The sequence below is a fragment of the Labrus mixtus genome, chromosome 14 (genome assembly GCF_963584025.1).
Source record: "Labrus mixtus chromosome 14, fLabMix1.1, whole genome shotgun sequence".
In the NCBI taxonomy this organism is placed as follows: Eukaryota; Metazoa; Chordata; class Actinopteri; order Labriformes; family Labridae; genus Labrus; species Labrus mixtus.
Window position 1 is genome coordinate 8382274 of NC_083625.1, and position 13607 is coordinate 8395880.

The 13607-nt window shown below is 39.3% G+C and overlaps 1 protein-coding gene across 5 annotated transcripts in view; it reads left to right on the forward strand.

Annotated features, from left to right (window-relative positions):
* The window catches only part of nrxn2a (neurexin 2a), a 126842-nt gene extending 116589 nt beyond the window's left edge, over positions 1-10253 (forward strand). For 3 of the 5 annotated variants that reach the window (XM_061054841.1, XM_061054836.1, XM_061054837.1), the window contains 4 exons: positions 2449-2538; positions 3890-4218; positions 6303-6387; positions 7618-10253. In XM_061054841.1, coding sequence (XP_060910824.1) covers positions 2449-2538; positions 3890-4218; positions 6303-6387; positions 7618-8420 — 1307 coding nt within the window. In that variant the 3' untranslated portion in view covers positions 8421-10253. The remainder of the gene's footprint in view (positions 1-2448; positions 2539-3889; positions 4219-6302; positions 6388-7617) is intronic. The other 2 variants (XM_061054839.1, XM_061054840.1) reach the window with 1 other exon arrangement.
* The last annotated feature ends 3354 nt before the right edge of the window (positions 10254-13607 follow it).

Here is a 13607-nt window from a genome sequence, read left to right on the forward strand (position 1 = left end):
TTGATGTGCCAGGTGAAGTCTGTTCTATGGGGGCAAAGCTCTTTTAAAGAGAAATGTTTTCAGTGATTTTTTTTGTCTTGTTTGCTTCTGTAGATCTTAAAGAGGCATCAATATTAATCAGTCTGTTTCATAACCAGCTAAAAAAAATCCTCACAGGAGCTTTCAACCATTCAAAAATATATTAATGATCCCTAAGGAGACATTAAATTGATATATTTAAATTACATTCCAATGCATTCATTGCTATGCATAGAAAACCAACACAGCAATAAATGCTAACAGACAAAATGGCTGATATAGAAAAACTCAAAGACATGATGACGTTACATCTTGCCAAACAACAGAGAGAAAGTTGAAGGCTCACAAACTTATGCACCCACCAAACCAAATATACACTGAGTCCAAACATACATAATGTGATCACGGCCAGCTGTGCATTAACCTGTTCTGAACCAATCCACCAATCAACCTTATTTAGAACAGGTGCACCAGCTGGCATAGCGGGAGGAAACCGAATCTCTCCTCTGCCTCCAGCTGGTGCTCCAAGTACACACACGTGCACACACATGCTGCAGTCACACATGAATAAAATCGGTCTAATGCTCGCGCTGTGTGTGTCGTGCACGGTTTGCCAGCCCCCTCTGAGTAATCGGTGTGTTTTTTAAACATTTCTGACGAGAATGCATAAAATGTTAACAGCCGTTATTGAAGAGGGGGAATTAGCTGTAAAGAAGGCGTACACAGAACGGATGACAATATGGTGTATTGGGAAACAGAACAGTTTAAATGGACATCAAACAAATGAAGTCAGACATATTATCCAATGTAACCTAACATTAGTGTTATAAAGGCACCGCCGCCTGCAGCTTCACACCCCGATTAAACCTCCCGTACATTGAAGCCTTTAACTAAAACGTTAGCTTCACCTAAAAACTGTCATGTAGTTTATTTCCCAGACTTTAATACTTATCCTTTTTATTTGTTTATTTGTTTATTTGTAAGGATCCCCATTAGATGTACCCTATAGAGCTAAGCTATTCTACCTGGGTCCTCTTCCTGGGGTTTAGAGGTTTCAAACAACATTGTAAGGGTTTTACTGTAATTTATTTTCCTTATTGTTTGCCCAATATGTGGGTTTAACATGTTTCACACAACCTGATTGTATAAACCAGGTACACTACACAGATGCCCTTTTACTAGAATGTCTCTTAATGCATTATACAGCACCTCCACCCCCACCCCCCCTAATCTCATTATTACTACATTATTTGGAAACATTATCTTCCCACATCCATAGTGATAAAACATGTGATTTCATAGCGATTTAGTTTAGATTCAAAAATAATGTCAATGTCGACAAGGATGTACTGGTTGTGTAATCAGTTTCTTGTGTGACTTAAGATGAACAGAAACGCTTCAATAGAATCAGAAAAAAAATTATTGACGAAGGTACCATGAAAATATGTAAAGAACCTCTCCTGTATACATTTAAGTAGAACACATTGGAAAGACAGTGACATTAAGAGTGACAACTTTGCAGATATGTTATAGAAAAACAAGGTACTTAAGATATAATAAAATAAAAATAATACACTGTAGATCATTGTTTGAGCAAATCATGAAACTTGGCTGAAACTTTGCCACACATTTGATGTTTAAGTTTTGCCTCCTACAGTATATTTCCCAGGGTACTTTTCATTGGTTAAACAATCTTGTGTGTTTGCATGTCCTCAATAGAGAGCTGAAGTCATGGCCAACTTGAGGGCAGTCTCTGGACTGTTCGCTCTGATTCCACGATGTAGTTTTGCTTTTTCAACAAATCTTCCCTAAGTAGATCAGAAACGGGTGTAAACGCTAAATGGTCAACCAGCACTTCATAATAAAGTCTGACAATCTTGAAAAACAACAAGAGTAAACTTCAGGAGCTCCAATGAGCTTTTGATAAAGAGATGCAGTACACATCTCATTGGAGTAAGAACACAATGTTCATTTTAAAGTTCATTGTTAAAATACTTTGTGGAACAGAAGTGGGGCAAGACTTTGGCTCCATAATGATTCTAGTCAGAGGTTGTAAATGAATGTATTGAAGCATTTCTTGTTGTGTTTTTCCTCAAATAACTTCTGTTTTAAACGTGCATTAAATGATTTGATATTTTACTGTAATTGCTTTTTTTCAGAAGATGATGCTTTGATTAAATGAACTAAATGAACTAAATGACACTAACTAGTGTAGCGCATTACAAATAGCCTAAACGTTTCTCTAACTAGCATTGACGCTGTTATTACTTATAACTAGATAACACTACAGCACAAGTTTCTTTTAACTCACAGCCGAGTTAAAATTGATAACTTGTTAAACCTGTTGGCCATTATAACACTGTATCTAACCATGTGATCTTTCAGCCTGCAGACTTTAACCTTTAATCTGTCTCTCCAAATTCTTTGAAGGACACTATGATAATGAACGACTGGCTATTGCTAGACAAAGAATCCCATACAGACTCGGTCGGGTAGTTGACGAGTGGCTACTCGATAAAGGTAAAAATTAAATGATTGATTAATTAATCCTTGAAATAACCACTAAATAACCTTCTCCCCATGAGAGGTGCAGAGTCAGAAGACAAGGGGTACAAAGATGCAGTAACAGAGACGTATGCCTTCATTTTTAATTGGAACTTTTGATTGGTTATACATTTTGATGATTAAAATAAAGCTTTAACTAGTTCCTTAAAAAAGAAAAGGCCCGTCAAAGGGGTTTGGCGTACTTGCTGTTTGCTCTTTGTCATCCTTACATCTTGTGGGAAAAACTGCATCTTAACAAAGATTTTAAACCGATTTTCTAAAAACACATAACCCTTGTCTAACCCTACATAACCCTCTTAACCACTGTGTGTAATTAGATATTGTGTGTAATTATAAAAATTGATTAAAACTGCTGTGTGCCATCAACACCATCAAAACTAACATGTGAGATAATCAATCCTCCTAAACTGGAATTTATAAAAAAAAAAAAGAAACATCATAGTAACCTGGATGTGTTTGCCCCCAATGAACTTCCTCTCCCTCCCTGTTCCCTTCAACCTTGTGGTGTCTCACCTTGTACTACAACGACCATGTCAGACTCCCGAGCTCAAGACTTTTGCTGTGACAAAACAGCCGTGACAGGCTGTTAAAGCAGATCACTGTTTGCAGCCATTAACTTTGCTAATAAGTATTCCCCTGAGAAGGGCCCATTACTGCAGTCCTCCTCCCGTGATGTAGCACTGCTTATCAGTGAAGCCACTGACAATGGTGCCATTAGATCTCTTTGAGCAGGTGAAACAATTGGACTAGAGGGAAACCAGAGCAGAGCATGTTTCAAAGAGCTAATGGCCAATGATGGAAGGATGGATGGAGGAAGGAGGGGCTTTTAGTGTCATTCAAAAGTAGATAGTTTTAAGTAAAGGAAGACTGCCATCTTAATTATTTGGCCATTTGAGTAAAAGAAGCCATAAGATTTGCATCCCTGCACCGTCTGCTCTGGAGTTAAGAGATAAATAGATTTCCTTGAAAAACCATCTGTCTTCTTTTTCCCTGCAGACACTCTGTTAAGTCAGTGCCAATTCAAAATGACAATCTCTCCCAACAAAACAATTAAATCGCCTCTTAAACATAGGCTCTACTCTTCACCTGAAAAATGTAAACCTCTGCTAACTACCCTCCCCCCCTTGAGACTAACATCTAAATCTAAATCTTAAATTTCTAACTATGAATGTTATGATCCCGAATCAAACCTGGTTCAAATGACGTCTCTGTGTAAGCTCTCCCATATGACTCCTCTATGTCTGCTCTACTGTTCTCTCCATTGTTCCACCTCTGTCTCTCTCTTCATGTCTATGTCTAACTTTAGGGAGACAGTTGACCATCTTTAATAGCCAGGCGGCCATTAAAATTGGTGGCCAGGACAAGGGCCGGCCCTTCCAGGGTCAGATTTCAGGCCTTTATTACAATGGCCTCCAGGTGCTCAAGCTGGCAGCAGAGAATGATCCCAGCGTGCAGGTGGAGGGAAACCTGCGTCTGGTCGGGGACTCGCTCACCGTGATGACCACCGACACCACCTCTGCCACCCCGCTAGCAGTGTCTGACATGTCCACCACAATCATGGAGACCACCACCACTATGGCTACAACCACCACTCGCAGGCAGAGGTCGCCCAGCCTGAGGGAGAGCATCTCAAAGGTCAGAGAGGAATATTTCCAGAGACAGTTAGAGGTTAAATGTTTTATAACGTAAACCTTCTGTGGGGAGTTTTAAATGAGTTATGAAACAGACTAAAATTAATTCTGATGCCTCTTTATGACCTACGAGAGCAAACAACACCATCAGCAAAAAGATGGACTATTTCTATCGAGTTATTTTTAATGCCAGTCAGTGCTGCCACGGACATGCCAGACAAAGCGTTTAGCAGCTCCCAGACAGGAAGTGCCTTTATTTACTTTTTCTGCTGAAAAGATTCACATTGAGTGATATGTTTGCAAAGTCTAAGACAGCAGGGGGATTTCTTTTGTGTGACAGAATTACTCTTATGCATGTACAGGACAAGATGAGCGAATACACTGGAGGTAACACTTTGGGCCACAGGGGTGACCAAGATCCATGACAAATAAAAGTCTCTCACAGTAGCTTTAAAATGAAGGCTTGATTTCCATTTCCAGAAGAAAAAACGAATGATGTTTAAGTTTTGTAACAGAGGGCAAAAGGCGCAACAGTGTCAGAAAACAAAGCCTATGACTCATCTTTTTATGATGTTGGTGAATGGCAGTAGGGGAACAGTAGTTGTTTTTCTTTCGTTGTTGCACATATTCATTTGTAATTTTCTTAAAATGAACACCAGTGTTCTTTTTTTATTAAGCTATTGAAAATGTCTTTGCCCGTTATGCAATACCAATTATGAGAAACAAGACATTTTAGCAAATTATAGTCTTAAAAAGAAGGAAATAAAATATATGTTTTATACAAAACACCTGTAAAATAATTTGGTAATTCCACAGAGAGTTTACAGAGATGGACATCTTAAACAAGTGTCAGTGATACTTTGCTTATTAGAGAGCATTCAATTGATTCAATGTCAATCAATATTCTTGTTTATAATTATATTCAGATGTCATTCTCTTTCAAAGTAAAGAAAAAATCAGCAACACAACATACATGTCTCTATGTTCTCTTTGTGTTCTGTTAAGAAGAGAGCTCAAGGTGTAAATACCACACCTGCAATCTCCATAATCTACTCATGTCACTTTGAACATCCTCATCATAAATCTAAAAACTTGTATTAAAAGTCAAAAAGCAAAAATCTTTCTCCTCCTTGAACAGAAGTCTGTAGTTTGTAAATTCACTGATCACCAAGAGAGGACTGTCATACAACAGGTTTTGTTCTCTGTGTTTTTGAACTCAATAAATGATTCATTTATTTTAAGTGGAAAATTATCACGTTAATGATAACAGCATTCAGGCCTGAATATATTTGTGCACTACTATTGGATGCCAAAAAAAAAAAAAAAAAAAGGCTTTTTATTGAAAACATTTGAAGAACAGATTTTCACACATCAAGGAGTCACAATGCTGCAGCTATAGCGGTGAACGTGACAGAGCATCATTTCACACAAGTTGATATGAATCCAGATACTCGAAGCTGCCAATCTGGAAGGATTTCAGCCTTTGTACTAGAATTCCTGATGTTTCAGAGAAAATCCTTCTGCCTTTTTGAGGAAAAAGAAAGAGTGCATTGTACATTACCTTTCTCTGCTCCACATTCTCTCAAACTGACTTCTCTGTATATTTAATTTATCCAAGTGGTCCATTAAGGAGCCTACTTTCCCGCTCCGTTCAGATATTCTGCACCCTCTGTGCACCTTGAGTCATATTTTGACATGTGGGATTCAGTTTTTGGAGTGATATTTTAAAAAAGAATATGTATGAAAAGCAAATTATGAATGCTGACACAAAAACATGAACATATCCCTCTGAGTATTTGCTCTCCATCAGTGTTGCTCCTTCTCTGTTTGTAAACACATAAAGTCAGCCACAGGGCTGTGGGAAAAAAAAAAAAGAAGCTGCATATGGGCACATTGTGGATTTGTAGTCTTGCTAGTGTTGCTCCGAGCAAAAACATTGGAGGAGTACACTGCTGCGTGCTGCAATTTTTCATCAAATAGGACAGCCAACAAACAGAAAACACACTCGTTAAAAAAGAAAGCACAAGTCTAGAAGATGGGGATGCGTTGAATGCATGTTTGTTAGAATGTTTCTCTCTTTCCTTTCAGCCCCAGAACTCTGATGATATTTTAGTGGCATCAGCCGAGTGTCCGAGTGATGATGAGGACCTGGAGGAGTGCGAGCCAGGAACAGGTGGGTCAGGCATGGGGAACAAAAAGATTGATGTATAGCCAGTGATGTTACTTTACCAAGAATTGCAGACACTGAGGAATCATTATTTCCAAACTGTCTCTCTTCTATTTTTTTTATGTTTCTGCAGCTATTATACACTCATTTATTCACAGGCTCAGTCAAACAGCTGTCCTCATTTGGATACTTGTTACATACCAGCCTCCATTCATCCTTTGTATTTGCTTTTAAGTCCTGTCTGTATGTTACTAAATGGACAGAAAAACATCTCTATACAGAGCCCAGCAGTCATTAAGGGTGTCTGACTGTGGACAGCAAATCAGGCTTGTGACAGAAACAAGCTGTGGAACTTAAAAAGGAGTGTGCCCTTATTATGGTAGCTTCAATTATTAATCTGACCTTATCGGAATTGTTTGTTGTTGACCGGCCCTGCAAAGCGTGACTCAAATAATGATGAAAGAGAGCCTAGCGGCCATAAATAACTTAACTCTGCAGACTGAAATATTCCTCCACAACCAGAGGACATTCTGACCTCAGAGTCGGATCTGAGTCAAATTAAAATGCTGTGATGGATCATCTTTGTTGGGATATTTATTATGAACGTACAGCTAGATATATATGGGATTTGATTAGGAAACTATATTCAAGTTGATTTAACATACGCACACACAAGACGCATGGGTTGCTTTCAATATATATTCCACTTGTGCTTCTTTCAATAACCTGTCTGTGATTTCTCTTGTCACCCCCTTGGTCCCTGCTTCCAGACGCGCATACAGCAGCATGGCAATTTCATTTACTGTTCTTCTGTCTGTCATGTCTGTTGTATGCTCTTCGTTCAGCTGCCGCCTTTTATGGGCCATCTTGTATTTGTGTGTCTACATGTGAGCTCTTTAATGTTCTCGCTTTACTGTGTTACATTTGCATAATATTGAAACATTCTTAATCTGTACACCCACACATTGGCTTCATGTAAGAAGCGAAAACTGCACAAGAAAAAACAGCGTTTCTTTGTGTTGATGCACACAAGTTCTTTAATGTAAAGATGATGTAAAGATGCATATTTGTGCGATTGGAAGTGATATCACTGATAACGAGCTAGCAAATCAAATGTCTGAGTAACAGAGGAATTTTCTTTATAATGAGCAGATTGTGCTTCTGTTTTAATGAGCACAGTCAGAATATGATTCTGTTCTAATTTAGGATCCCCTACCTTTTCTGTTTCCTTTCTAGGAGGTGAATTAGTGTTGCCTATTATTACAGTGGATTCCCTTGAGCCCCCATCCATCGCCACCCGTTACCCCGTCATCCCTCCTCCCCCTACCCTCCTCTCCCCTCTTGAAACCACCAAAGAGTCCCTGATTCTCCCCCCTCATCCTTCCTGCCCCCCGGACCAGGAGGACTGTGGTGACCCTGTGGAGGTCTCGGCCTTCGGCTCTGGGGAGATGACGGAATCAGATGACGAGGACTTTTACAATAATAACTCTCCCATGGTCACTGACAGGACAGTCCTTCCTCCACCTCCCACCTCTGGTGAGGGTGGAGTCCAGAAACCCCGCCCCCTACCTCCTTATGTTCCCACCACCAACCCTGACCAGCTCCACATCCCTGCAGGCAAAATGAACACCCGTGACCAGGTGCTTCTGCCCCCTGCTCCTCCATCCTCCCGAAACACACCAGGACTAACTTACCCCCCCAATTTTCCCCATGTGCCCACAGCCAACCCCACAGTCTCCGACGAAAAGAGCCAACCGGGTGCCGTGGAGGTGATCAGGGAGTCCAGTAGCACCACGGGGATGGTTGTTGGTATTGTGGCTGCTGCTGCTCTCTGCATCCTTATACTCCTCTATGCCATGTACAAGTACCGCAACCGGGACGAGGGCTCCTACCAGTCAGACCAGAGCCACAATTTTGCCAACAATTCCACTGTGGAGGGCAACGGAGCAGTGGTCAAGGACAAAAGCACACCGACGGCCTCCGTGGCCAAGGCAATCACAAAGGGCAAAAAGAACAAGGACAAAGAATATTACGTCTAGAGAACAATGAGGGCAAGTTTGGACTGGGACAAGAGGACGAGAGAGGATGCTTTCATTTTGCTCCCTTGTTTTGTCAGAGAAATTTCACAGGAAACAAAATTCAGCTGCACAAAGAAACTGTATTACTTTAAACAGTGACTTCTTCCTCCAGAGTCAAGGTTGCTCAGCTCCTATTCGTGATAAAAAACCCTCATCAACAGCACGAGATCTGACTCATCCTCTACGTCACAACGTGCACTCAGTCTGCGATCACCGACTATTTGTTAGAGAACCATTTTCTTTTTTTTTATGTTTAAGAAGCACATCCACATAGGCTTTGTATATAGCATGGTGCAGTGAAGAAAGTGCTGAGAACATCCAGACAGATTTGCCTAAATGTTTTCTTTGTACTTCTTTGTAATGCCCTATCTCAAGTCTCAATGTCCCCATTATGATATATGAGGCAGAACAGGCCAGTTATTGAATTGTTACGGTAGATGAGCAGAGAGCAGCCCAGTAATTTCCGACTACACTGCAAAAAGAAATGCCTTTATTTGGATAAGACATCATCTCTGCAGGGTCCCTGTTATGTCATGTGCTTTTAAGATTCCCCAGTCACTCTGCCTCAATCTGTCCACAAGAGATGGTATTATGTTGCTGATTCACCATCATAAATGAAGCATGATATTTAGCTCTCCTGGTGAAAAGTACAGCATTTTCAAGGGATGATGTCATCACTCAACAAACCGTATAATATGATGGATCATAAGCATTAACTATGTGAGATTTCACAGTTGATCTGCCATGCCATTCCTAGTAGGAATAATTGTGAACAAGTCAGTCTACACCAGTGAAGGTATTTCTCCGTAAACATTGCTAGTATGTACATATGAAGGTCAGCAGATATGGAAAGTGTTGTGTATGCAGGGGAACAGGTATGAAGAAGAAGAAGACTCATCTGAGATGCTCTCCCGTCCTCCGACCACCCCAGATTCCACGACAACATCAAAACCACCAGAACCTGGACTTCACAGGAATTTTGGGGGATTCACTTACGAGAGAGTTTTTCTTCTATTAAAGGGAGAAGCAGGGCGCCTCAGCAGAGGCTGGCTCTCTCTTGATGTTTTCCTTACTCCAAACTGTCATGGGATAATTCAAAAGCACACGGAAAATGTAAACATATCTTTGAGACATAGATATTCCTTGTAAAGCAGCCAAACGTATTGTTTTTTTTCTATCAGTTACAAAAAGACTTCTATGAGATGAATAATTGAAGGTTTGTGAATTGTATTGATATTTCTCTGATATTGATGTATCTTGTTACCACTCCTCTTAACACGTTACATTTTAGATTGCCTTTGACTTCAATCCAGACGAAGAGCACACTTTCCTCTGATAGCTGCAAACATCTTCTGTTTCTGCATTATTTACGATTTCAGATTATGCAGAGAAAACACAAGGACAAAGCAAACAAATGTTTGTTGCATTGTGCATTTTATATGTGCTGAATCTGTTACTCAATGGATCTGATAATATAAAGCCATTTTCTGTGTTGAGTTATGTCTACATTTACTTATTCATGCTCTGTGATTCCTTGTTCTTTTTTTTTATGAAAGTGCCATTCAACATGAGCTGCTCAGCACTCAGAAAATATTCCATTCCTCACTCATTGCTATTGTATAGTGTTCATGTGAAATGGATTAATATGTGTACAGAACGTGGATAAATATGAAAATACACTTGATTATATACTTTGTACACACCTGTGTTGTGTGTTGCTTCTTGCAGATTCACAAAGAAACACTCTTTCTGTGTCTTTCTTAGTGAAGACAGATATTATTTCACATACTCACTCACTGAACATAAAAAAGGGCTATCTAGGTCAGGGAAATTTGAAGTGAGTAAGAATCTCAGGTAGCACTTTTGTGGTAAATGAAGTGCATCCTTTCCCAGCTTCATGCTTTCAAATATTTATACACTGCACTTATTGCATACATTTGTGGACTGATAATTAAGCTTTTGGGACAAAAGAAACGTAATGATGTAATTTTACACAGGTCACACTTTGCTAACAAGATAAGTTGACATGTTTAACATGAAGAGACGCCGTTTCACACAAATTGCAGTCCATGATGTGTTTTTATAGGCTTCTTACACTTGAGTTTCATCATCATCTCCTCTCTCTCTCTCTCTCTCTCTCTCTCCCTCTCTCAAATGATCTCTCTCCCTTCCTCGCTGGTGTGTTAGTAATGCCTTGATGTCCATTATTTATTATGAAATGAAATGTTTAAGGGTTTGTCTGCACCTTACACTGCTGCTGCCATCTAGTTCATGGCTCCAGTAAAAAAAAAAAAAAAAAAGTTCGAAGTTAGGCTGAATCTGACCAGCAATCATATTTTTTAAAGACAGTGTATTAAAAGCTGTTGGACTTGGACACTGGTTTAACTCAGTTGGTAATGCAGAGGCTGCAGCCCTGGGTTGGACTCCGACCCTCAGCCTATTGCTGCATGTCACCCCCCACTCTTTCTTCTCCATACATCCTGTCATTCTCTGGCAAATCAAAAGGCCAATTAAAACTTAAAAAATCATGTTCTTTGTCCATAGGATATCCCTTGATGCCGTGGATGGAAAATCTGAAAATTTAAACAGTTAAAAATGTTGTAGCGCAAAGCCGTGAGTTTCTTTCAGAAGGAATTATCTTTGAAAAGATGCTAACACATTGCATGATGGGAAATGAAGCAGCACGACTTTGAGGGTTTGAATACAGACTGTATATAGGTAGTTGGTATAGCCACTGTTGAGGCCTGTATTGAGCGTATTGAGGCCTTGATTTTGGAACTAAAGCCGGTGCCGTCTTGTTTTTTTTGGGGGGGGGGTCAGTGAATGTATTTAAATGAGAGGGGGAATAGAGGTCGAGATCATTGTCTGAATTTAGCTGCGGCTACATGTAACAGACAGCGAGATGCACTCACGTGTCACTCCAAGCAGCCAGGCTCTTTATTATGCATAACTTAAAGGCTTAATAGAATTTTAAAGGGTTAGTTAACATGTATCTACAACATAGCTGTCATGGGCAGCCACAATGACCAAACCCTTTTGCACAACGCTGCAGTTGAGTTCAGCCTTTCTTTATTGACTTCATTTTATGGTCAGCTCAAAGGGGCCATATGCAGTTATTTTGGCACTTCCATGTTAACTTTGTTTTTCATCAGTCGTAAGAGAGCTCATATAATGCCAAACATGATATTGGAAGTGGTTTATAACATATCAGCACAAAAATCACGTTTTTCACAAGTGCTTTTTATCTGATATGTTCAATTCTTAACAGTGTATGTGTTATTTACAGCAGGCATTGTGTTTCAAATGCATAATTATACAAAAGTATTGCTGAAATAGAATCGGTTTTGTCCACCACACTGTTTTACACTGCATGTTCGTTGGCACTTACACAAATTGTGTGTTGTCTGACTACCCCCTGCTGAGGACAAAAGGAACTGTAGGATGAAGAGAAAGGTTAACCCCGGTCCACATCACTGAGTGCCAGAGTGATGTGCAGCATAGTCACAAATGTAGCCATCAATTTCTTCAAGAACAGAAGAGGTTTAACACAAAAAGACAAGAATTTAGAGAGATTGCATTTCAAACCGGTAGGGTCACCTGTCCCATTAGTCTGCTTGTGCTGAGAGGGATGGCAAACAACCCTGTGGGCTGAGTGAGGAGCGATGTCAGTGCAGGTCTGGTGTAGGTAAGGTCTGATCTGTGCTGACATAAGGTATCAACAAGGTTGGTTACGGGATAGGATAAGCCACTTTTGAGCATTTCTGGGATGTCATAAGCCCAAATAGGCAAAACAATAATGACAAGCGAAGTCCAGATGACAACTGCCAAGTCTTATTCATTCTGACCTGCCTCTCCTCCACCATTCAAGCTGGGATTTCTTTATATCGTAAGTATTAAGAATGTGACTATTTGTCGTATAACTGTCTTTTTTTATCGTAAGGCTTTAAACAGCTATTAATGTTTGTAGTTGTTGCAAATGTAAATACATTGTTAATTGTATAAATTGAAATTTTCTTGGTGAATTTGTCAAGTTATATTGGAGCCTTATTTTAGATTTGAATATTTCCCCATTTCCAGAAACCTCCCACACATGTGAATACATGAATATAATGGTAGAGTAAACTTTGGAACATTTACAGCTGGAGCGCTTGGACAGAAATTAGACTCTGTTTGACTCTGGTTTGCAGTTGCCAAAGCTTAGTGATTGAATGTTTTGATACCGATGACATGGTGACAAAAAACTGCCCACCAAGGATGGGAGATTTTTCTTAGAATTATATCTGTCTCAAGTGGAAATTTAATGATAATAATTGAATAATGCATTAGACTTTTATAGCGCTAATATTACTGCTAAGTGATGTTTTTTTTTCTAAAGAGTTCCCTTCAACTTCTCAAGACTGTTCAAGGAGCAGGGGGGCAGCAGATGAAGTTGTGTGAGGACTGCAGGATGCACAAAGCAATCTTGAAAATGGAAACAAAGTGGAACAAAAAAGCAGGAGTCCAACATTGTGAGAAATATACAGAATATCTTAAAGGCTTACAATAAAAAAATATCTGACTTCAACCCTTATTAGAGCTGGTGTGAGGTATATAAAACTAACACTAAGCATTAATTTAACCTGTAATAAAAATAGTTGTGGTTTAAAGTGGCAGTATGTAACATGAATATTCCAATGGAATGTAGCCAATAGTTGCCACTGTAACCTGTTTGCAACCCAAACATTCTCCTCTTAGACTCAATGTGATTGGCTTACGTGCAAACCAACCCTGATTGTTTTTTTTCACATTTTCAGTTGTACTGCTCTGACAAATACAGATCATACACACATCTAGTCAAAGGAACGTGTCAATAAATTTGATATTGTAATATTCCCTTTTCAGTAAAATTCAAATGAAATAATTTTGCATACTGCAACTTTAATTGCACACTGTATTTTTAACATTAACATAGCTACATTTTAAAAATGTAAGAAAACTGTGCTTTAAACTGTTTTGTAGCCACCCAGTGACATAATTCAATTGAATTCAGAAAGCTTTATCGGCATCAATGTGACAAGATTGACAAAGCATATGATACAATAATAACATAGGCCTACATTCATAGTAATGATTAATTATTAAATAGTAACAATAATAATTATCAATAAT